General features: G+C 37.0%; 1 protein-coding gene and 2 pseudogenes across 1 annotated transcript; 2 read left to right on the top strand and 1 right to left on the bottom strand.

Annotated features, from left to right (window-relative positions):
- The first annotated feature begins 1094 nt into the window (after positions 1-1094).
- On the top strand, positions 1095-3109 carry LOC137748902 (2-oxoglutarate-dependent dioxygenase DAO-like). Its single transcript, XM_068489095.2, has 3 exons — positions 1095-1522; positions 2214-2532; positions 2624-3109. The coding sequence occupies exons 1-3, from the start codon at positions 1170-1172 to the stop codon at positions 2873-2875; spliced, it is 924 nt and encodes a 307-aa protein (XP_068345196.1). The 5' UTR covers positions 1095-1169; the 3' UTR covers positions 2876-3109.
- A 335-nt stretch (positions 3110-3444) lies between these two features.
- On the top strand, positions 3445-26892 carry LOC137747747 (2-oxoglutarate-dependent dioxygenase DAO-like; annotated as a pseudogene).
- On the bottom strand, positions 5500-14869 carry LOC148698759 (putative L-type lectin-domain containing receptor kinase S.5; annotated as a pseudogene).

The raw sequence follows: 26892 nt of genomic DNA, 5'->3' as shown, positions 1-26892 counted from the left end.
AATTCATAAGTTGAGATATGATATTACAATGTATCAAATTTTAAGTATGAGATTGTGATGCGATCCATAATTGAGGTAATTTTGTGTAACTTATCATAAATTGGTAATGACTACTATTTCTTCACACCTTTATGCTAAATTCAAATATATATGCATCAAGAGTACGATCAATCGTGAATGATCCAAGCTAAAACGTTTCTTCAAAAGAGATCAGGCGGCTGAAGAAGTTGGCTGCATATTGGAAAGAACAAGCAGGCAAGAAAGGAAACGATGAAGATTTGGAAGAAATTCAGGATGAGCGACCGGTGAAAGATAGAGGAGATGGCCGCCATTCCATCTAACTTTTCGCAGAAACTAGTTTGGCGAAACTTGTAGTTGGTAAAAAAGGTTGTAACTTGGTTTAGGGGATGTAAGTTGTAAGATCCCACATCGTCTGAGGGAGAGGAAGTGATGTGCCTTATATGTACATGCTCACCTCCTTACAGTGAGACGCGTTTTGGGTGGAAGCCCAATAACAAATCCGTGAGGACGTGGCCCAAAACGAACAATATCTTACTATGTGGATTGGGATGTGACAATTTGGTATCAGAACCACTTCCCGGCCGAAAGTGTGCTGACGAGGACGTCGTGCCCCTAAGGGCACCGATTGTTAGATTCCACGCCGCCCGGGGAGAAATTTTGTTCCTAGTTTTGTACGTGCATAAACGGTTGGACGCAAAAATTTCTCTGCACATGGATTACGTGCTAATATTTTACGTCGGGCCCCTAAGGGCACCGATTGTCAGATTCCACGCCGCCCGGGGAGAAATTTTGTTCCTAGTTTTGTACGTGCATAAACGGTTGGACGCAAAAATTTCTCTGCACATTGATTACGTGCTAATATTTTTGTTCTTGCATTCAACCCGTGGATTGTAAGATTCCACGTTGCCCTGGGGAGAAATTTTTTCCTAGTTTTGTACGTGCATAAACGGTTTGCTGCAAAAATTTCTCCGCACATGGATGACGTGCTAATATTTTTGTTCTTGCATTCAACCCCAAATAATTATGGTACACTCATTCAACCCCAAATGCGTATGGTACACTCAAATGTCCAAATAAAAAGTAGAGTTCGGAAGTCTCTTAGTATTCACCAAAAAAGGGAAATAAAAAAACAAACCCAAAATTCAGAAATGGGAGAAGGAGAGGAAGATTGCAGGACAATCCCAGCCATTGATCTGAAAAAATTTCCAGATGCAGAAGAGTACAGGAAGCTGAGGGAAGCATCAGAGACATGGGGATGCTTCAGGCTTGTGAACCACATGATCCCACCGGCTCTGATGTCGGAGATGAAATCAGTGGTCAGATCTTTGATGGACCTGCCCATGGAGATCAAGAAGCAGAACAAGGATGTGATAGCGGGCAGTGGATACATGGCTCCCAATAAACTCAACCCTCTCTTCGAATCTTTGGGGCTCTACGACTTGGGATCGGGTCAGGCTGTCGATAGCTTTTGTTCTCAGTTGAATGCTTCTTCCTACCAGAGGTTAGCTTTTGATTTTCTGATAATTTTACTAGTTTTCTACTTGGTATCAGTAATTTGATTACATTTTAACTTAGTGAAAGCAAGAAACACAACCTCAATAATCCGCGTGATTATTTAGTTTAGTGACACTCAGTCTCCTGCTGAGGTCAAATCTCGGACAATGGTTGTTGAGTGAAAAGAATGTTAGAACATTAATCTCTAGACTAATCAATAATCATATATTTTATTGAGTGATGCTAATGGACTAAATTTATAGACTCAATTTTGTAAACTACATGACATGGAAGTTGATGATTTGATTATTACTTAAATGTTGATAAACGTGTTTATTTCCTATTGATGACACATAATTTAGTTTGCAAATTTAGTCTATAAATTTAGTCTCCATAGCATTACTCTATTTTATTTAGTCTACATTTCAACCCTAAACTCTAATTCTCATTCGACGACTAATGTTGAATGAAGAAAAAAATACAACCTTAATAGATCATGTTGATTGTGACTTGTCACTAGTTAAAAGCACAAAAAAAAAAAAGTTTCTGCACACATGTTAAATTGTGTTTTAGCATAATGTTATATACGACGGTTTCATCTAGCACATTTAAATCTAGTCGTTAACTTGAGCAATGTATTGCGTTGATGCACGGTAGAAAAACTTGTCTTAAAGTTGTTTTTGTTACTAAATGAGCAGAGAGGTGATAGAGAAGTATGCTCAAGCAGTGTATGAGCAGATTGTGGACATAGGAAAAAGGTTGGCAGAGAGTTTAGGGTTGGTTGATGGTGATTATCTCAAGGGGTGGCCCTGCCAATTCAGGATAAACAAGTACAACTTCACTCCTGAATCAGTTGGATCCTCTGGTGTAATTTTACACACAGACTCAGGATTTCTAACCATAGTTCAAGACGATGAAGATGTCGGTGGTTTGGAAGTGATGGACAAATCCGGCGCCTTTGTAGCCGTTGATCCTTGCCCAGGCACTCTCCTTGTTAATCTAGGGGACGTTGCTAAGGTACCTTATTTTCTGTTTAGTGTCTCTCCAATTTTTTGTAACATGTTGCATTTGGGTATATTTCTTATGTTGTTGATATTTTTATGTGAAGGCATGGAGCAACGGGAGGGTGTGCAATGTGAAGCATAGAGTACAATGCAGGGAGGCAACAATTCGATTTTCGATCTCTACATTCCTCTTGGGACCGAAGGAGAAGGCGGTAGTGGAAGCTCCGGCGGAGTTTGTGGATTCCGAGCATCCTCGACTTTACGTTCCTTTTACTTACGAAGATTACAGAAAGCTCATGTTCTCCACAAAACAACCTACTGGTGAAGCCCTTGCACTCATGCGCACCCCCTCCTAAGTTTGCTGATGTGGCAGCAGAGAGAAGTGAGCCTAATGCCAATAACTGTATTTACAGAGATTATATAATATCTTGAAATGAGTAATTTAAAATTACAATGTTGCCTAATTGAACTGGTTAATCCAGATTTGTTCAAATAATCTCTCTTCTGGTTTTACTTTCTAGTGGAGGTTTCTTCGGTCTTACAATTTGTTAAAAACATTGGGATTACTCATTGAAAGAACAATGGTGACATGGTTTGGATCTTTGATTAGTCATTCAACCCAACAACTTGGTTTTGAAGGCGAGTCGTGTATTGAAGGAGAGAAAACCTATGGTTTCAGTGGGAATATTTTTTTTTTTTTTTTTTTTGTGTCTACGGTATGCATTATGTAAACCTGACGTTAGAGGTGACAAATCAATTCATTAGATTTTTAATAGGAACCTGTTAAGACCAGTTTAATTTGGCACGGCGGAGGGCGACGGTCTCGTTGCGGACCACCAGGGAGGAGGAAGGCAGGGTTGGGTTCGGGTGGGTGTACTCGGATTGGGTTAGCGTTAGGGCCAATCGGAGAGGGAGGATGAAGTTGTCCTACGGGGAAGACGGTGGAGAAGCCATGGTTGGGTTGCTGGATTTATGGTGGAGGAGGAAGAGAAAAGAGGGTAGACAATGGAATTAATGAAAAAGATATGGGGTATTGTTGTCCAAAAATTTATAATTTTGGGTCCCATGGGCTGGACCTGCCCATGGAGATCAAGAAGCAGAACAAGGATGTGATAGCTGGAAGTGGATACATGGCTCCCGGCAGCTTCAACCCTCTCTATGAAGCTTTGGGGCTCTACGACATGGGATCGCGTCAGGCTGTCGACAGCTTTTGCTCTCAGTTGGATGCTTCTTCCTACCACAGCTTTGCTTCTGATCGTCTGATAATTTTACTACTTGTTCTCTACTTGGTATAACTTTAGGGTTTCTTTATTAGCGTACAATATTGAATGATTAGTTAGGGTCCGTACAATTTAAAAAATAATAATAATAATAATATGAATGCACCCCAAAATTTACTGTGATAACATTCTCTTCTATGCCCGTTATACGATTCCAAACCTTGTATAAGGCTTCCATGGTTAGACTTAAAACGTCTGAGAATTTTATTGTTCAAATCATTTGAGAGTAAAATCTCATTTGGTTTCAATTTGCTTGATTTCAATATGGAGATCCGGGAAGAAAGAAAACGAGTTTGTGGGGTGAACACGCAATTGAAGCAAACATACATAGAGTTTGATGTGGGGTGGAAAGTTGTCACATCCCGGACCAATGGGAGGTTGTGCAATGTGAAGCACAGAGTACAATCCACGGAGGCAACCATTCGAATTTCGATTGCTACATTCCTTTTGGGACCTAAGGAGGAAGCGCTAGTGAAAGCTCCGCTGGAATTTGTGGATTCCGAGCACCCTCGAATTTACGTTCCTTTTACTTACGAAGATTACAGAAAGCTCATACTCTCCACAAAACTGCACGCTGGTGAAGTCCTTGCACTCATGCGCACCCCCTCCTAATAAGTTTGCTGATGCGGCACCAGACACAAGTGAGCCTAATGCGTTGCTATGTTTACATTAATATAATATCTTGAAATAAGTAATTTTATATTACAATGTTGTCTAATTGAACTGGTTAATCCCGATTTGTTCAGATAATCTCACTGTTGTTTCTGGTTCTACTTTCTAGTGGAGATTTCTTCGGTGTTATAAATTGTTAATAGAATTGGGATTGCTCATTGAAAGAACAATGGTGTCATGGTTTCGATCATAGAGTAATCAATCAACCCAACAATTTGGTTTTGAAGGCGAGTCGTGTACTGAAGGAGAAAACCTATGGTGTCAGTGGGAATATATTTTTTTTGTGTCTACAACACGTATTATGTAAGATTGACATGAAAAATACGGTAAACACAAGAAAATATATCTTGAGTTGTATAATTATTTCACGAATAACTTTAAAATCACTCTTTTGTATCCACAACACTCATTATGTAAACTTGACGTAATAAATATGATAGACACAAGGAAATATAACTCTAGTTGTATAATCATTTCTCGATTAACTTTGAAAGTATAGTTGATTATAACCCGCCACAAAAGAAGATTAAGGTGATAATAATTTGTAATTCACAAAAGAAGTAGGGATTAGTATGCACTTCACAGCTTACCAAACTTAATTGTTCGCTTATATTACATTATTCATAAGTACGGAAAATAGAATGAAGATCTATATAATTATAAATATTGAGACAAAATATACGAACTTACACATGAACAAGGCACCTTCGGTGAAAACAAAATAGAAAATAAAACAAATTTAAAACTAGGAAATTTCTCAAGCAAAAAACAAAGAAATTTCTTTTATTTTTTTAAAATTAAAAAAAATGGAAAAATAAATAAAATGGGAGAACGTGGGACTGACAACAGAACAAGAATCTTAAAGCAAGGAGAAGCTGTCACTATGTCCTCTTGTTTCTCGGAAATGGATCCTCTTCGGATCCCTGCCATCAAATCCTACCAATCAACAAATTTGGACCCTTAAAATTTGATCTAACAGCTAAAATTATTATAACATTTAAAAGGACCCCCTGTTTTTAGCCGTTGGATCAAATTTTAAGGGCCCAGATTTGTTGATTGGTAGGATTTTGTGGAAGGGATCCGCAAAGGATCCTTTTCCATGTTTCTCCATTGCTATCCAGGCTATCATAGCATGGAGTCCACTCCGAAGTATCCGACACCGAGATCTCAAAGGGACAGGATGACGTTGTTTTCACTGTGTTTGCTATGCTACTCACTCCCTCAGGCATATTGCTGGAGGGCCATACGAAAGCGGGTTTAAAAGGTGGAACTCGGGGCACCGGAACTGACTCGGAAATGATTTGGATAATGTTTTGGGTCTTGGGCCTCTTGCCCGCAATCGGGTGCATACAGGCCAGCCCAAAAAGCAAAAGCCTATTGGCTTCCTCCGCCACGTAATCATGAAGATGGAAAGAGATCATCTCCGGATCTCTTCCACCAAGGCCACCGAATCAAGTGATCCGGGCCTTTGAAATTTCATCCAACAGCCAAAAATTATTATAACTTTTAAAGGGTCAAAACAGGTGGGCCATTGGATGAAATTTCAAAGGCCCGAATCACTTGATCTGATGACCTTGGTGGAAGAGATCCGGAGAGGATCTCTTTTCGTTGAAGATATATGACTACTGCCACATCATTTGACATATCATCATAGTCAGATAGGAATGCCACATCAGCTATTGTACTTTGTTAGTTTCTGTTAGTTTGTTAAAGTTAGTTACATTCGGCTGCTATATAAGCTTGTATTGAATCACTGTGAGATAACCTTTCATCTCTCTAAGAAATAACAAAGTTTTCATTCTCTTGATTCTCTATATCTACATTTCTTTGAATACAATTCTTATATTTTATCGCAAAACATTCATCTATGTAACTTTGATGAGTGTTATCATGGTATCTTCGCCATTGGTTCAATATTTTGGTGATTCTTTCTGCTGTGTTGTGACAATTCGATTGCTGTGAAGATTTCTGGTAATAGAAGATCTTTCTGGGTTCGGGTGATCAGAATTCGAGTTTATCAGGTGTTGCTTTTCTTTATGCACTCCTATTGTTTGTGTAATTGTGGCAATGAAGAATTTTCTGTCAAAAGAATTGAAATTTGAAGGCCGATAGCCATTTCTTGATTTTGAAGTATGAATTTGAAGGCCGATAGCCAGTTCTTGATTGTATAATTGATGAAGTATTTCTGTCAAAGCATAAAGGCCGATAGCCATTGCTTTTTTAATTGATTGTTGAATTTTTCACACAAACAAGGCCGAAGCCAGTAATGTGTGTTCTTGAAGATTGTTTGAGAAGTTGACTTTGTTATTCGCTTTAGATTGCTTGTGATTACAATACTGTAAAGATATGGCATTTAGTACTATGAAAATTGAGAGTCATTTGGGCATGATCACTGTGAAATTGAGAGAAGATAATTTTGTCAAATTGGATTATCAGTTTCAGTAAGTTCTTAAGGGCTATGATTTCTTTAGTGGTGAATCTCAGTGTTCTCCAAAGTATGTCATTAATATTGAGACTGGTGTAACTAGAGAAATTACTACTGCCTATAAAGATTGGGTTAAAACATATGTGTCATTATTGAGTTTTCTTATTGCTACACTTTTAGATGATGCTATGGATTATGTCATTGGATGCAAAACCTCTCAAGAAGCTTGGAAATGTTTACAAGAAAGATATGTTTCTGTATCAGTTGTCAGGGTTAATCAACTCAAGGCTGAATTTCATAATGCATAGAAAGGTGCTGATTTTATTGATAGGTACTTACTTAGACTAAAGGGTATCAAAGATCAATTGGTTGCTGCAGGAGAGAAAATAATTGAGATGATCAATAATCTTAGCCAAGGAAACTCTAATTTCAATGAAAGAGTTTAGAGCTCAACTTCTTGGTGCTGAAGGAAGTATTGAATCCAGAATTACAACTTTGTCAAATTCAATGTTAGCCATGTATGTTCAGGGGAATAGTTCTAATACACAGAGGTCTCAGGAAGCTGATCAAGGTTATGAACAAGGGGAAAGTTCTAATGCACAGAGGCCCCAAGTGGGCAATATTACAATGGTGGATATAACAATACAAGGTATAATTTCAATAATCAAAGATTTTCTAGTGAAGACAATGGTGGAAACAATAACTACAGGTCATACTCTACTTTTGGAAACAATGGGAAAGGTGTTCAAAATAGAGGTTCTCAAAGTTCTTTCTCTGGAAATGGAAGTAAACAAGGAAATACTTGGACTGGTAATACCAACTACAAGAATGCTATATCTCATGAGTGTCAAATTTGCTACAGAAGAGGGAATACAACACCAAATTGTTATCATAGAGCTGATAATAGTCAATCATCTGATGGTTTCTTGGTCTGTCAAATTTGTGGAAAAATAGGACATAGAGCTTTGGAATCTTTGACATGAATAATTTTTCATATCAAGGAAGTGCACCCTCAACATCTCTTGCTGGTATGGCTGCCCAAGATTCACTGACACAAGTGAAAATTCAAATATCCAAGGTTTTTCAGCTACTGATACATGGGTAATTGATACGATTGCAACTCACCATATGACATCAAATGTAGATGTTACTCTTTATAATGGTGATGCCAAAATTACTGTTGGTAAGGGATAAGGTTTGCATGTTTAGAATATTGGTTTTTCTCTCATTAAAACTCAACAAAAGTCATTAATTCTACGTAATGTGTTACATGTGCCAAGAATTACAATGAACCTGTTATCTGTTAAGAAATTATGCAGAGATAATGGTTGCTGGTTTATATGTGATGATTTGATCTTTTTTATACAAGACAAGGCAACTTGAATGATTGTATACCAAGGAAAAAGTGATGATGGGGGAGCTATTCAAGATACCAACAACAATGTTTTCAAGGTCAAAAACTACAAGTTTTGGAAGGTGTGCATCATTTGTTGGAAAGAAAATAAAAACTGCAGTCTGGCATAAAAGGTTGGATCATCAATCTGAAGAGGTTCTTAGTGTCATGTTGAATAATGCTGAAGTGTCAACTAGTATAGATTTGTGTCCATCTATATGTACTGCTTGTATTCAAGGCAAAATGAGTAACTTGCCATTTCATTAAGTCAAGATAGGTCAAATGTTGTGCTTGAAATGATACACTCAGATGTATGAGGTCCTTCACCACAGAAGTCTATAGAGGGTTATAGGTACTACATAAGCTTTGTTGATGATTGCTCTTGATTTGTATGGATTTTTCCAATGGTTAATAAATCAGATGCTTTTGCAATCTTTACCAAGTTCCATGCCTTTATTGAGAATCAATTCAATGTGTCAATTAAATATTTTCAATCAGATGGTGGAGAAGAGTATATAAGCAGTGTGTTTAGACAATTCTTGGAGATAAAAAGGATTATACATCAGGTTTCTTGTCTTTATACACCCCATCAAAATGGCCTTGCTGAAAGGAAGCATAAACATTTGGTTAAGACAACTATTAGTTTGTTATCAGATGCACAAATGTCTCCAGTGTTATGGTATCATGCATGTTCTCATGATGCATTTTTAATCAACAGAATGCCATGTAGAAATTTAAATATGCAGTCTCCTTATCAAGTTGTGTTTGGCGGTATACCTGAGATTAAGCATCTTAAAGTTTTTGGTACTGCAGTATATCTATTATCGAGACCATTTAACAAGAATAAACTAGAGCCAAGGTTAACTCAATGTGTATTTCTTGGTTTTGTTCATGGCTACAAGGGAGTCATTTGTTATGATATCAAGACCAAAAAGTTCATTTTGTCAAGGCATGTAATACATGATGAAGATGTATATCCATTTTGACAAGTTAAAAAACATAAGGATCATTCAATTGTTCACAGGTCTCCTTAGTCACCTATTTTGGTTCAATTACAAGTTCCAAAAGAAAAGGTTCTGTATACTACACAGTTACAGAATGATTCTCAAGTAGTTAGCTTTATGAATATATTAGAGAATGATACTGGTCCAAGTTGAAGTATTCACAGTATTCATGGAAATGGTGAAGGTGTGAATTTGGTTGATAACTTGAATGTTTTAAGTACCAGTAGTTCACAAAGACTTCCAATTAGTGATAGAGATGTAAATTCAATTGATAGCACCCTTCACATGAGTTTCCAAGCTCTTCACATCACCCCTCTCCTACAAATCATCATTTTGGTACACAATCATTGTTACATGTCCTCTCAGATTCTCAACTTGAGGTAATTCTTCCAAATTTATCTCAATCTGATTTGATTGGACATACAATATCATCTACTCATTCAATAGTTACTAGATTGAAGAGTGGTACAATTGAGAGAAGAAATTATGTTGCTGTGTTAGCACATTGTCCTGAACTTCATTCACTTCAAATCAATGAAAAAGAACCTTTCACTAGAGGTTACTCTTTTATATCTAAGATTACTGATGCATCAGAACCTGCAATATTTAGAAAAGCTGCCACTATACCACAATGGCAAAGGCAATGCAGGAGAAGTATGATTCACTTAGAGCACAAGGGACTTGGGTATTGGTCTCATCCCCTGAAGATAGAGCAATTGTAGGAAGCAAATGGTTATACAAAGTGAAGAAAAATCTAGATGGCACTGTTTCAAGGTATAAAGCAAGGCTTGTAGCCCAAAGTTGCTCTCAAGAACATATGATTAACTACTTGGACACCTTTAGTCCAGTTGTGAGGCATACCACTGTTAGAATTATTCTAGCTTTAGTTGCCATTAATCATTAGAATCTTAAACAATTAGACATAACAAATGCCTTTTTACATAGAGATTTACAAGAAGAGGTTTAGATGAAGCAACCACAAGGGTTTGTTGATCCATCTTACCCTTCTTATGTCTGCAACTTGGTCAAGTCATTACTTGGATTGAAATAGGCCCCATGGGCTTGAAATTCAAAGTTTTTGGCAGTTCTGGAATTTCATACATCAACTTCTGACACAAGTTTGTTTGTAAAGAGGGATGAATTCGATATCATCATATTGTTACTATATGTTGATGATATAATCTTAACTGGTTCCAATCATGTGAAGATACAAAAGGTGATTTAAGAGCTCTCTGAGGTATTTGAGATAAAAGATATGGGGCAGCTTACTTATTTTTTGGGCTTACAGGTTCAATATAAAGATAATAGAGATGTTTTGTTAATCAATCTAAATACATTAAGGATTTGGTTCACAAAGCAGGAATGGATTCATGTAAACCTGCAAACACTCATTGTAAACCTCATCATCAAATGCTTTATTCAGAAGGACAAGGTTTGACAGACCCAACCACCTATAAAAGCATTGTGGGTTCCTTACAATATCTGACCTTTACAAGGCTAGATATTGCTTTTGCAGTGAGTACAGTATGTTAGTTCATGACTTCACCAACTGATATCCATTTGGGAGCTGTCAAGAGAATTATTCGATATCTTCAAGGAACCATAAACACTGGTATTGCTTTTTCTACAAACACAGTTACAAAGCTTATTGTTTTTTTTTTTTTTTTTTTTTCTAATTTTGATTGGGCTACAGATTTGAATAATAGAAGATCAATTACTGGTTATGTGGTTTATGTAGGGAATAATCCAATCTTGTGGTAGTCTAAGAAACAAACCTTAATGTTAATGTGCTCTACTGAGGCTTAATATAAAGCCTTAGCACATATTACAACAGATATAGCTTGGATATGAAATGTATTGAAGAACTTGGGAGTATTCTTGGATGCTCCACAAATTATTCACTGTAACAATATGTCTGCCATTGCATTAAGCACAAATCCAATTTTTCACTCAAGGATAAAATATCTTGACACCAGTTACCATTTTGTAAGGGAGAGAATACAACAAGGAGATTTGGAGGTTTCATACATTCCAACTAAAGATCAAACTACATATGTCCTTACTAAAGGTCTTCACAGTCCCTCATTTGTCAATCATTGTTACAATCTCAAACTGGAAAATCCCAGTTGAGGGGATGTTGAAGAAATATGACTACTGCTACATCATTTGACATATTATCACAGTCAAATAAGAATGCCACATCAACTATTGTAGTCTTTTAGTTTCTGTTACTTTGTTAAAAGTTAGTTACATTGATAGCTTAGCTGACAAGTTACATTCGACTGCTATATATGCTTGTACCACCCCCAAATTAGAGTGTAATTTCATAAATTCCCTAAAGTTGTAATGAAATTTCATTTTGGTCCCCTATCTTGACTAAACTGGACCCTCTATCTAGATTTCTAAACTCCCTTAAGCTGCCACGTGGCAGCACCCCAACTCCCCACTTCTCTTTCTTTCCCCCACCCAAGACCTCACTCACTCTCACTCTCACTTTTAACTCTATCTCTCTTTACACTCACTTCATTCTCTATCTCGAAACCCTCTCACTTTCCGATCCACCTGCACCCTTACCACCTCGGCGTCGACAACACCACTTTCACCATTAACACCTTGTCGTCTCTCTCTCTCTCTCCCTTTCTCGTTGTTGCGAGGCACGATGGAGCCCAGGAAAGCCCAGGCAAACCCGAGGGCACCCAGCCCAATTTCTGAGCATTGTCGGCCATTTCACGGCAAACAGCAGGTACCAACTTCTTTCTCTCACCTTCCTCTTCAATTTGATACCTAGATCGGATTCAATGGATAAGTATGGTCATCGGCCGGAGTTGGGAAAGCTCTGGCGCTTTCCCGTCGAAACCCAGGCCTTTCAAGCCAGTCTAAAACCTCGAGCCTTAGGCATGTTAATGACCTAACCCAAAACCCTTTTTCCGTTGCATTTTTTTTATTTTTACTTTAATTTCTCAAACCCAAAAAGCCTTGGGCCATTTTGGTTAGGGCTTTAGGCCCGTTTCCTTTAAAACCCAAAACCTTTAGGTCTCAAGCCTCAAGGCCGTGCGGGCCTAGGCCTTCGGGCCGTGTGAATTGGACCCCAAAGCCCAAGCCCAATACCCTAACCAAGCCCAAATCAGATTCAGAAACCCCAGCCCAACCGCGTATGAGCCTGCACGTGGCCGGTGAGTGGGCGATGGCCTGTGCCGACGCATGAAATGCACGCGCCACTGTCCATGGCAGCGTTGATGGCGGCATCGTCGACTATTCTGGCAACCCATGGCGCCACGTGGCCTCAGAGCTGCCACCTTACTGCGGCACGTGAGGGCATGTGGAGTGATGTGTGGCCGTATCCGAGGTCTTCTTTTATGTTATTCGACGTCCTAAATTCGTTTATGACGTTCGTTTTCCGAAATTCAATCGTTTGAGTATAGTTTTGTTAATTGTACTCTTTATGTGCATAGGTGTAATTAATAGCGGAGTTTCCGTTATTCCTTTGGGCATGGCTTTGCACCAACGGTGTACGGTGAGTGGACCTCTTCTAAAAATGCATGTTTTAATAATAGAATGCATACATGAAAAGCATGATTTAATGATTACGTTTTATGGGATAACATGCTTATTGAGGCTAGTTTAAATTATTACTATTTTTCCTATAACCTATATTCTTTATAGGATATCTGATGGATGACGATATAATATTTAGAACATGTTTCAAACACTTCTTCGTAGTATAGATGATGGATGACTTTATACTATAAAGATGCTTTTCAAATATAGATATGTTCAATGGTTTTGTACTTACCTAGTGGTCCCTATTCCGCTACGGGGCGAGGGATAGATTCCATCACGGGCGAGGTTATGGTGTTGGCATAGGGCCTAAATAAATAATCTCTAGCTACGGGCTGAGAAACACGGAGTTGGCATAGGGCCTGAAGATGATTTTCCTTTGGCATGGCACGAGGCTTGGAGGGATATTGGACATTCACTAGTGATTACGATATATACGAGATATGTTTTAAGACATTGCACGACATGCTAGTTTCGGAAAACCTATTTTATTTATCATGATATATGTGTTTTCATAAAACCTTGCGGTTAGTATGTTGATAACTATTTTGTTATATCTATATCAACTTGATCCACTCATGTTTATTTTGCGCCCCCTTCAAGACGTAGGAATGAGGACTACGATTTGAGCTACGAGGCATTCCCTTACCAGTGACATCGTGCTATATTCTCTCTGCTTCGGCACCTATTGTAATAGCACTTCTTTATCTTAATTTCTGCTTGTACTCTGTATTAGACGTATGCTCTTAACATGTCATGCATTATCTTAATAATTAATTGTTAGCAGTTGAGCTTTAGTATTGTGTTTTACGTTCTAGTGCTTGAATAGTCCCAATTTTTATGCATATTTCACATGTTCTCATCATTTGCATTAATTAAATGGCTTTCGTTAACTCTTGAGTGTCGGCCAGTACGTGACCACCCCGATGTTCGGTGGACATCGGGATCAGGACGTGTCAATTGAATCATTGTGAGATAATCTTTCATCTCTCTAAGAAATAACAAAGTTTGCATTCTCTTGATTCTCTCTCTCTCTCTCTCTCTCTCTACATTTCTTCGAATATAGTTCTTATATTTTATTGCAAAACATTCATCTATGTATACTTTGATGAATGTTATCAATCATTTCCCAGCAGACTCTGATCGACAGCATTCAACACGCGCCTTTCTCTATGCAATGACCAAACCCAATCCACAACGATTGGAACCCTCCCATTTTGGTCCATGGCCGCTGCCCGCACACGACTTCTAGAATCACGGCCCCAAACCTGTAGATGTCGGACTCGCACGTGGCTTTCCCCGTGTGGAAGCACTCAGGGGCTATGTACCCCATCGTGCCTGGGACACCCTTGAGCTTGGCGTACGAGGTCTTCTCGTTGTCCAGGGCATGTGCGAGGCCAAAGTCCCCGAGGCGAGAGTTGAAGTTAGAGTCTAGCATTATGTTGCTAGCATGTGTTTGATTATAGGCACATGAGACACTAATTTTTGTTAATTTAGTTTAGCAATGTATTAACTCAAAATTAATAAAGGGTATCCAAGGATTTATATGCCCTGCTCTTGGTGGGATCATGCTTTCAATTGGAATCAAACTTTCGATTGATGATTTTGTCCTTGCATTCAAAAGGTAATATCTTTTTTCAACATTATGTATTCAAAAGGTAATATTCTTCTGTCAGTTATTTATTCTAATCCGTTAGTGAGGGTTTGAGTGTGCTCCCAATATTCTTTACTTCTCATCTGTTGCAGATCTTTACCACTCTCTGTTGGGTTTATCGCCCAGTATGTGCTGAAACCAGTACTTGGGGTACTAACTGCAAATATATTTGGCGTGCCGAGGATGTTCTACGCTGGCTTTGTTCTCACCGCTTATGTTGCAGGGGCTCAGCTGTCTAGCTACGCTAGTTTCTTGAGCAAATGAGATGTGGCCTTGAGCATTCTCCTCACCAGCACCACACCATGCTTCCGTGATCGTAACACTTTTTAATCGGCTCTGTTGTTCCGGTTGATGCTGTTGCCATGTCGAGCAGCCCAAATTGCAAATTCAAGGAAAATTTGGCGGAGGCCAGGAGGTCGCCAGATCCGTGCAAGAAAGGTATATTTGATGGATGATTTTGAATATTTTTGTTTTAGCCTCAGTCTCAGTTTGTAGGCTATTTCAAATTTTCAATTTTTTGTAGTTTTTATATATTTTTTTTAAATATTTGACCTATTGGGCACAATAACAAAAGCTGTGCTAATATGGATGGGAGAAGGTCATCTGACAACTTTGTTAGAATATAGGCACAAAATGACCTTTAGTTGTGCTCATCTCTTTGAGCACAAAACCACATATTGTGCCCTTTCACCTAAGGGCACGTCAATAGAGTGCACATGACATTTTGGTTACCGCAGTGTTGCTATTGCTCTATGGGCACATGTGCTGATGTCCTTTGGCCTTATAGGCACAATATTATTTTGTGTGCAGTGACCATATATTTTGTAGTGGTTATCGTATTTATGTTTATTTTCTTCTATCTTCATATTTATCTTTAATGTTTATTTTTTAGTAAATTACAATGTCATACATCAACTTATAAATTTGTTGTAAAATTTTCTATTTAAAAATGTCAAAAATTCAAAAAATTCAATTTAAAACGCAGTTGGTACATGAAAAATTAAAGGTATTGGCTTATGGCTCATCTTCTCCACACCAGCCACCGCCCACCGCCCACTGCCATCACACACTTCTATTAGTAGATCTCCAATTTCTCTCTTCCTTTACTTAAAAAGAAGGGGCGTTCTGATATAGACCCCTCATTTTTAGGCTTCTTAGATTAAACATTTGTTCATTTTAACAATTTGATTAAACATTCTCCTACAATTTTGGTGCCATGTGTATTTTAATTAACCCATTGTAATGTACCTAAATTACATATTTTGCCAAGGCCTTTAACATATTTGTATCAGTTTCTTAACGCCAAAATGCACGCAAGGTTCCTAGATTCTTGCAAACTAATGTCTTAGAGTTTTAATCCGAAAAGAATACTGATTGTTGAATATTAGAAGGATTTGAATTTAAGGATATTAATAATGTTATTTTTCTATTGAATTTTATTTTCCAGTGAGTTTTAATCTAAGAAAAATACTGATTATTGAATATAAGAAGGATTTGAATTTAAGGATATTAATAATTTTATTTTACCATGCCAAAATGCAATTTTGGCTCTCTGTTGAGAATATAAGTTGACTTTGTGCCATATTATTTATGTTTGTGCGTTAGCTCAAATGTACTAGTTAACATTTTTAGTTTGGTACATTATTGGACTGCAACTTTGTAATGTACCAAGAATTTGGTATGTCATTTAATTTGTGCTAACATATATTGATCGTTTGGTACGTAAAATTTTTATTTTTGAAACGTATCCATTTGCAAAAACGTTATACAATGTGTCTTTGTGATGTACGAGGAGTTTCGTGCATTACTTAATGTTATACTGACTCATATTGATTGTTTGGTTCATGAAATAATATTAAATTAGATCATTCCAGGCGTTTGGAACGTAAAGGTTTTTTTATTTTTGAAACGTATAAGTCTGGAAAAACCTTATACAATGTGTGTTTGTAATGTACCAGGAGTTTGGTACGTTACTTAATGTTACACTGACTCATATTGATTGTTTGGTTCATGAAATAATATTAAATTAGATCATTCCAAGCGTTTGGTACGTAAAGTTTTCTTTTTTTGAAACGATTTGTTTGGAAAAACGTTATACATTATGTGTTTGTAATGTACCAGGAGTTTGGTACGTTACTTAATGTTCACTAACTCATATTGATCATTTAGTTCATGATATAATATTAAATTAGATCATTCCAAGCGTTTGGTATGTGAAGTTTTTCATTTTTGAAATGCATTCTCTTCCCATTGGCCCCTTTTCTTTCTTTCTCATCTCCCCATTCGGTCAATCTTCTCTCATTCCCCCTCCTGAAACTCTCCTGAAACTCCCCCCTTGTCAGCCACTCCCGTGGTTTTCGTTTTTTTCCCCTCTTTTCCACGACAAGCCCCCAAAATTATGAAGCCTTCTAGATTCATAGTGGAATGACCATTCTGCCCCTACGCTCGTTCGTTTCTATTTTATTCGTTATAACTCCGTTTCACGAACGGTTTTCGCCCACACCCTCGTGAGTTCGAACTCTATCCAAATATGCTAAGAAAACGATAAAATATGAGGATACGTCCTCGTATATGTCAATTTAACCAACTAGGGCATTTTCATCATTTCACTTATCGACAAGGAAAACCGACGTAAATTATCAAAATTCTCGGAAATAAAACTTTAAACATTCTCAATTCAATTTTTCATAATCATAAATCGATTTATTTTCGATTTTCACCACATATTCATAATTATGAATATCTAATTCATATTTAAATTTTCAGGGTATTACATATATGATCGTTGTATTAAATTTAGTGTTTCATAGAACTGTATTCGTCCATTTTTTTCAGTACAAATGAATATCTTAATGGTTTTGGATTTGTCTAATTTTTGCAAAGATGATTTATAAATTATATACTAAAACATAGACGGTTCGGATTAAAAATATTATGAAGTGGATCCTACAAAATAAGTGTCAAAATGTGTGTTAAAAGCGTGCGTCCTAGATCCTAACCCATATATATTATGTTGTAAACCCAACCAAGAAACAATCAAGCAAATAAACAAAACACAATGATTTCAAAGCTCTTCCAATATATGAGTACCTCTCTATCAACAGAAGCTTTATTGATTACTAACAAATACAAGAGAACTCACAAACACAAAGTGTTCTCAAGTATACAAATTTCTGCCTCTCAAATTCTCACACGCTAAACTCTAACCAACATCCATCTATTTATACTAATGGATGTCATAGGTTTACACAAAGTCCCCAGAATATAGTAAACCAAATCCTATACTAAAACCAAATCTCAAACCAACTAGGAAACACAAATCCAAATATCTTGCGCCCAAGATATCCTAATCTTTGTTTGATTCTTGTTTTAGTTTAGGCATGTTGATTTAATGCCAAATCCAACAATCTCCACCTTGGCATGAAATCCATAATGAGGCATCAAACAACTTTCGTTGCTCAACCATATCGCAAGATCAAACTTGCTTCAACTGCACCAAATCCAAGCAGTTCTCGAACTTAGCTGCATTAACCACCTTTGTCAACATATCAGCTAGATTATCTTCTATAACAACCTTCTTTAGACAAATCTCACCTTCAGCTACCGCTTCTCTCACAAAATGATATCATACATCAATGTGCTTAGTCATAGCATGATGTACCTGATATCTGGCCAAATAAATGGCAATTTGGCTATCTCAATATACATCCAACTTGTGTTGTTCTACACCTAAATCTCCTAACAACCCTAGAGTCCACATTGCTTCTTTGATAGCTTCAACGATCGCCATGTATTCTGCTTTTGTGGTTAATAATGCCACCGTTGGATGTAATATTGATCTCCAACATATATGACCCTTTGTCATGGTAAACACTTACCCAATCGTCGATCTTCTCTTGTCTAAGTCTCCAGCAAAGTCTAAGTCCACAATCCAACTGAGAACTTATCAATTCCTTCATCACAACTTTCAAAACAAATACCTTTGTCCCTCGTTCCATGTAAATACCTTAGTATCCATTTAGCAACATTCCAATGCTCTCTTCTAATATTATGCATGAATCTACTAACAATTCCAGATGCGTATACTATATCAGGACGAGTACACACCATAGCATACATTAATCCTCCAACCAAATTAGCATATGGAATATCATTCATCTTCATCTTTTCTTCATCAGTTTTGCGACATTGTTGACTGTTCAACTTGAAGTGAGCACCTAATGGAGTTCCTACAGACTTATTGTCTTTTGTTACTCCACACTTTTGTAACAATTTCTCAAGATATTGCTTCTAAGACAAACACACAAAACATTTTGTCTATCCCTTGTGATCTCTATTCCCAATATTTTCTTGGCTTCACCGAGATCCTTCATTTCGAACTCCCTTCTCATTTGCTCCTTCAACTTTTCTATCTTTGAAATATTGCTTGAGGCTATGAGTATGTCGTCCACATAGATTAACAAGTACATGAACAAACCATCTTTCAACTTCTTGTGATAAACACAGTGATCATAGTGACTTCTTGTATAGTCTTAACCCTTCATAAACTTGTCAAATCTTAAATACCACTGCCTGCACGATTGCTTTAAACCATAAAGAGATTTTCTGAACTTATAAACCAATCTTTCTTTGCCCTTCACTTGATACCCCTCGGGTTGTCTCATATAAATCTCTTCATCCAAATTACCATGAAGGAATGCAGTCTTCACGTCTAGTTGTACCAATTCAAGGTTGAATTGTGCAACTAGGGCAAGCAATATTCAAATAGAGGAGTGCTTAGTCACAGGAGAAAAAAATCTCATTGTAATCTATTCCTTCATTCTAAGCATATCTTTTAGCCACTAGCCTAGTTTTAAATCTTACCAAGGTCTGGACATCCACTTCATCATTCTTTGCATAAACCTATTTGCAGCCAATTGCTTTTCTTCCTCTAGGCAGCTCCGCCAATTCCCAAGTCTTATTCTTGTGAAGGGAGAGCATCTCATTGTCCATTGCATCATGCCATTTACTCTCTTCTTCACTCTTTACTGCTTCTTCAAAATTAGTAGGAATTTTAGCCTCAATTACTGGCAATGCATATATCATGCAAGCCATGCAATCTTTATATCTCGCAGGTAGGGATATGTCTCTTTTTCCCTTCATTTTGGCTATGCAATCATCTTGTATCTTAGTTCTTCTGATGGTGTTTCTTCTTCGAGATCATTCTTTTCATGTTCAAGTTGATTACCTTTTCTTTCTTCTTCCACATCTTCTTTACTTAGCTGTGAATTCACAATTACTTGTTCCCTAAGCTCCACCATCTGAACATCTTCCTTCAATTTCATGTGACTTTCATCGAATGTCACATCTCTACTTATTATAATCTTGTTTAACTCGGGACACCAAAGTTTGAAGCTTTTCACACCACTATTGAATCTCATAAAGACAATTTTCTTGGCTCGTAGATCCAGTTTGTTTTCCTTCACATGAAAGTAGGCATTGCATCCAAACACTCGTAGCTTATCATAGTCCTGAGCCAGTTTTCCAAACCATACTTCAATGGGTGTTTTACCCTCCAATGCTGTTGATGGTAGTCAATCAAGCACATGACATGCATATCTTAAAGCTTCTGCCCAAAATCTCTTTCACAGCTTAGCTTGAGATGGCATGCAACGAACTTTCTCGAGTAAGGTCATATTTAGTTTCTCTGCAATCCCATTCTATTGTGTAGTAAGTCTGACACTGAAATGCCAAGTAATCCATTCCTTTTTACACACTTTGAAGAAAAGATCAGAGGTATATTCCCCTCCATTGTCACTTCTCAATATCTTAATCTTCTTTCCAGTCTTGTTCTCCACCATGTTCTTCCATTCCAGGTAGATATCAAGAACCTTGTCCTTTCGTTTCATCATATATATCCATGATCTGCGAGAGTAGTCATCAATAAAAGATATAAACCATATTTTCCCACCTAAAGAAGCATTCTTTACAGGTCCCCAAACATCAAAATGAACATAGTCCAAAATCCCTTTCGTTTGATTAACAGTAGTGCCAAATTTCACCTTTGTTTGTTTGCCAAGAACGTAGTGCTCACAGAACTCTATCTTTCCACTTTTTGCTCCTTTTAAACACCCTTTCTTGATCAATCCTTATAATGCTTTTTCTCCTACATGTCCCAACCTCATGTGCTATAATGCAGACAAGTCACTTTTATCACTTTGCACTTCATCAGCTACCATAACCACTCCATTTTCCAAAGTATTTCCTTGTAGCATATAAAGTAAGCCATTATGAGGCTCTTTCATTATGACAAGTGCTAATATAGCAACTTTGAGCACGTTGTTATTGGTAAAACTTGTAACCTTGTGACTCGAGAGTGCCTAGTAAGATCAAATTTTTCTTCAGATTTGGAACATACCTTACACCATGCAATTCTCAAATCACACCACCATGATGCTTGATCTTAACGTTGCCAATTCCTTGAGTTATACATGGGTTATCATCTCCCATGTACACAATTCCATTCATAACTTTGAAGCTTGAAAATCAAGCCCTTTGAGAAGTCATGTGATGAGTACAACTTGTGTCGAGCACCCACTCTTTCATATAAACCACAATGCTCGATGCAATTAGGGCATAGAAAAATTCCTCATCCTCGACTTCAACCATATTTGCTTTTGAGTCATCCTTCTTATTTTTAGTCTTTTCTTTGATTTTAGGGCAGTCCTTCTTCTAATGTCATTTTTCACGAAAAAAAGCACACTCATCTTTATCCAAGAACTTCCTATTCTCTAAGACTCCTCTAGTACGAGACCTACTATTTTTCCTGTATGAACCTTTCTTTTCTTTCGAACTCCCTCTCACCATCAAAGCTTCAAAGTTTTTCCTTTCTTGCCTATCAAGGTGTCTCACCTCATGATTCATAAAAGCACTTGAGATTTCGTCATACTTAATTGTCTCCCTGCCATAAATCCAAGTTGTCATGAAATGCTTATAGGATTCAGGCAATGAGTTCATCAGGATCAAAGCCTTGTCTTCATCTTTGATCATCTCTTCAAGATTTGCCAATTTAGCTAGAAGCTTGTTAAACTCTTCTAGATGGCCAATCATCTTTGTGCCCTCTTTGTACTAGAACCTGTACAACTTGCTTTTGAGATGTAGTCGATTCTCTGCACTTTTCTTCATATATTTTGTCTCCAATGCAACCCACAATTCGTATGCAGAAGTTATGTTCATCACACCATACTTCTGTTGCTTTCCCAAACATAGCCTAATTGTAGAGCATGCATGAGCGTTGAATCTTTCTCGTTCTTCCTTGTTTCATCAAGAACAGCATGTCTCCTAACACAACAACCAAACCTTGTTGTATCAGGACATCTCGATGCCACATAGCAAAGTTGTTTGTTCCATCAAATTTCTCAATTTCAAGCCTAGCACTCCTGAACTGCTCTCTTGGTTCCACTAGTGCCATATTTTTCTTCAACATCATCACCACTGGTGGAATCACCAGTCTTTGTCATTGATTGATGGTCACAATCCACGTAAGGCCCTAAGCTTTTGATACCACTTGTTATAAACCCAACTAAGAAACAATCAAGCAATAAACAAAACACAACGATTCCAGAGTTCCTCCAATATAGAAATACCTCTCTATTAACGGAAGCTTTATTGATTACTAACAAATACAAGAAAACTCACAAACACAAAGTGTTCTCAAGTATACAAACTTATGTCTCTGAAATTCTCACACACTAAACTCTAACCCACATCCATCTGTTTATACCAATAGATGTCATAGGTTTACACAAAGTTCATAGAATATAGGAAACCAAATCCTATACTAAAACCAAATCCCAAACCAACTAGGAAACACAAAGTCAAATATCTTGCGTCCAAGATATCTCAATCCTTGTTTGATTCTTGCTTTAATTTAGGCATGTTGATTTAATGTCAATTCCAACATATTCATCTAATTTTCTTAGATGAAAACTCAAATACTCCAAAACTGCATGACGATGACAATAATGAATGTCACATTAATAGTACTCCAAGCCAATTTTATCACTAAATTATCGCATAATTAGCATTTGCTAGATGCAAACGTTAATATATTTAGGAAGAGGCGGAATTGTTTAATTGTAATTGAGGCGGAGCTATTTTACTACATGGGACCCAACCAAAGGTGAGAGTTTGAAATTATTAAAATAATTGGTAAATTACACAAAACTATCTTAATTATATATTAAATCACAATTTCGTACCTCATCTTTTAAACATTACAATATTATACATTGTCTTACAAATTGTGGCAAGTACGGGATCTACATCCTCACCTATTCAAATTAAAAAATTAATTAAATGTTGGATAAAATCATTTAAATTTTTTTTATTAAAAAACTGTGGAACCCATCCCCTACCACCCATCACCCTCACTATTCACAGCCGAAAACCTAGACCCCACTAGCGCCAAACCAACCCCCCCCCCCCCCCCCCTCCTTCTCCTCTCTCCCCAGATAAAAAAAATTTTGAAAGAAAAAACCCAGAAATTTTTTTGTGGGTGATCGATTCGATCTCGATTCACCCATTAAATCTTCAGACTTCGCCATCAATGGCTTAACTGGCCGATTTCTCCGTCGCTCCTCCCCCCCTCCGCGAAACCTCAACAACCCCCCCCCCCCACCATTTCGTACAATTCTCCTTCGACCGCCCGATCCCCATCTCGGTATTCCGGTGCCGTTACAGATATCATAGGTGCCTCCGACTGAAAAGTCGACGATGCCCACCACGTTCTGCAAGAGTCGGGCGTGCCTGACTCAGTCCCGGACTCGGAGCTGGTCGAGTTCCACTCAGTGGTTCAGTAAAAGCACGTTCTTGGTTCTGGGAGAAGAGAAGTAAGGAGTAAAAGATGAGGGAGAGTATTTTTTTTTTATTCATTTAAATTTGTTTAGATAAAAAATTATTAGTTTATTAATTTTTAATTCAGTTAGGCAAGGAGTGGGCTTTTTTTATTAAAAGTTGACAGAGGTATGACATTGCAAATTAATCATAAGTTGAAATATGATATTGCAATGTTTAAAAGATGAGGTATGAAATTATGGTGCGACCCATAGTTGAGATAGTTTTATGTTTTAAAAAAAAATAGAAATTTCGATCTGAGACGCATGTGTAAACACTTAACGCCCTAAATACTAAGATATTTGATCACATACTTAGTATCACTAGGATTATTTTAACAGTTTTGATTCTTGATTGTTACATCTTAGCTTGATGGAAATTAGAAAACAAAGAGAGAGAAAAAAACTAGCTCACTAAATCAATGTAATAGCCTTAATATATTGCTAGCAACATGGTTTAGTGACACCTAAGTATTCAGGGATAAAATATGAAGTGTCAATGAGAATATATAATCAAGCAATGAGTATTAGAGACAAAAAGAACACATTCATAGTTGTATATATTGTTATCTAGGGTGAAGTGTCGATTTCATTCTTGAACTATCACCTCAGTGAAAATTAGGTCCCTGAATTAGTTTTTCAGTAAAATAAGTCCATAAATTAATTAAAATTGCTAATTTCATGCTTACTATTATATTCAAAGCTAATTTATCCAATTTTTCGTCAACTTAAGTCACTTGACACATTTTAGAGCGTAATACCATTTTTTTTTCTTGCCTATAAACTTTTAACATTTCATATAGATTGCGAATCTAACGTCTAATTTACCCTCCAAAGTTAGTTGCACTATTTTTTATGTAAAATTACTAATCTAGCCTCCAATGTGTATCACATGCAAAAACATGACTTAAATTGATGGAAAATTGAATATAGTAGTTTCGAATATAATATTAGGGATGTAATTGGAAAATTTTTACAATTTAATGACTAATTTTTCTAGAAAAATAGTTTAGGGACCTAATTTTCACTCAGGTGATAATTGATAGGATTTTTACTGTCTATGCAAATAGGGTCAAAATCACATGAAATACTTGCAAGAATACAAGGATGTTGTAGTATATCTGCTTATGCAAGGTCGTTCTCCTCAAAGACTATTTGGATAATTTATGTAAAAACAATTCCTAATTAACTACTTAGAATTAAAAATTGAGAAAAGAGATTTCGGACTTGGGTAAATTAAAAACGAATTTTAATTAAAAACTAATATGACAAAAGAAAAGAGTTTTAAATACCAATTTATAAAAGCACTAGGGTTTCACCATCACCTAGCAATCCTATGAATTTTTACCCATTACTTATGATCTACACATGCCACTTTGAAGGTTAGGTTTTCCTAATATATATTCTACTTGGAACCTCTACCATAAAACGTATATCTAACATGCAACCTGTCCGGACGTTCGGATCAAATTTGAACATGAAAGACTCATTATGCTTTATGAAAACCCTTTGAAAAACTATGCAACCCTTAAGACATGGTGTTCATCTTAAGTGAAATTACAATTATTAACCACAAGAAGCCATCATCAATTTTAGGGAACCTTCTAACCAAATTGCATCAAATTACTTTTCTAAAAATCCTAATGGTGATCAGGCATTAAGATAGTTAGATAGTTTTAATCACAGTGATTAATAATTCAAAGCATGCATGCAATCAATCATAAGCAATTATATAAAAATTACGCATTCATGCAAGGCTTCGCCCTAGCAAAACGAATTAGTTACGCATATTCGTAATTAAAATCATAGAGAATATTATTAGAATGATTAAGAATGAAAACACCTTGAAGTAGAAAATCTGGAAGCCTTTGAAAACCCTAGAAATTCTTCTGTCTCCAAAGTTTATAAAAGAAAGCGTAGAGAAAAACTAAGAACGGCAAAGCAATAGATGCTGCCATGCCATCGCATAAACCCTAAAATGTAGTCTTTTATTCTAACTAGGAAGCTAAATAATAACAAAATATCTTAGGAAATAAAGTCCTAATTAAGCCAGGAGAATCTGCTAAGTGCTTGTCCAGCCATGTTTTAGCCTTAAATATCATCCAAAATCGGCCCATAATTGCTTGTTTTCAAGATCGGGACGTTCTGAACACATCTTTAGAAGGTCACGAACTCATCCGAGATCATCTTGGACTCCAAAAACGCAATTCAAGCCCAAAACGTCACTATTCCAGCACCGTGTATCGCTCCTTTATTTTATTGCCAAAAAATAACCGTTTGGTGGAAAAATCTGATATTTCGACATGATCAATCCAAGTGACTCATGAACGGCCTCCAACTAGAATTACTCCAAAATCCATCCATTTGACCACGTTTTGCTCCAGAAGAAGTTGAATGTCCTATATTACAAATACAATTTAAAGTATGAAAATTCTTCCAAAATATTAACCAAAATATACTAAGAATAGGGTTCAATATATAATATAAAATCTACTCATCAATAATTCATGGACTAAATTGGCAATTCATACTGTTATCTAATGTCTTGTAGAATCACAGTTTCTAGATGTGGAATAATCTTCAAGGTCCATGACCTTGTGGTATTTTCCTTTGAACAAGTACCGATATTCGATCTAAACCGTTTCATTAACTTCCCACTCAATATTTTGAAGTTGCATTTGTTTCTAAATGAGCAGAGATGTACTAGAGAAATATGCTCAAGCAACATGCGAGCCGCAGGTTGTGGATATTGGGAAGAAGTTGGCAGAAGGTCTAGGGTTGGTCAACAGTGATTTACACAAGGGATGGCCTTGATAATTCAAGATGAACAAGTACAACTTTGGAAGAAAGCTGAGATACCACTGTAAAATCAATTAGCTATATGGGGAGTCAATTACATATAAGTACATGCATGCAAGGTCCCTTATTTCCTTGATGTGGAATTAATATGCTCAACAACTTCTCTCCTGAATCAATCAGGTCCATACAAGAACACATAGATTCTGGATTTCTAACAATTCTTCAAGAGGATGATGATGTTGGTGGCTTAGAAGTGATGAACAAATCTGGTGCTTTTGTGCCTGTTCATCCTTGCCCTGGAACTCCCTTCGTTAATCTTGGAGACTTCACTCAGGTTTTCCATCGATACTTTATTTATTTCATATCAAGACTGTCTTGAATTATTTGCTATCGATGTGACTATTTGCTACAATACTAATGCTATTTGATAACACCGTGCTGTTGATATTTTTATACCAAGGCATGGAGCAGTGGGAGGCTGTACTATGTGAGGCATACAGTAAAACGCAAGGAGTCTACTATTCGAGTTTCGATCGCTACATTTCTCTTGGGGCCAAAGGAAGAAGCGAGGGAAGCTCCTCCAGAACTCGTGGATTCGGATCACCCTCGTCTCTACGTCCCTTTTGTTTACGAATATCTTAGAGTTAGTAAGTTCAAGCTCTCCAGAAAATTGAAAGCTGATGGAGCCCTTGCACTCCTACGCACCCCTTCCTAA

This window comes from Pyrus communis, chromosome 2, assembly GCF_041283825.1.
Source record: "Pyrus communis isolate YQ-2024b chromosome 2, ASM4128382v1, whole genome shotgun sequence".
Classification (NCBI taxonomy): domain Eukaryota; kingdom Viridiplantae; phylum Streptophyta; class Magnoliopsida; order Rosales; family Rosaceae; genus Pyrus; species Pyrus communis.
The sequence above is the reverse complement of the archived record's forward strand: the minus strand, read 5'-3'. Positions and strand labels throughout refer to the sequence as shown.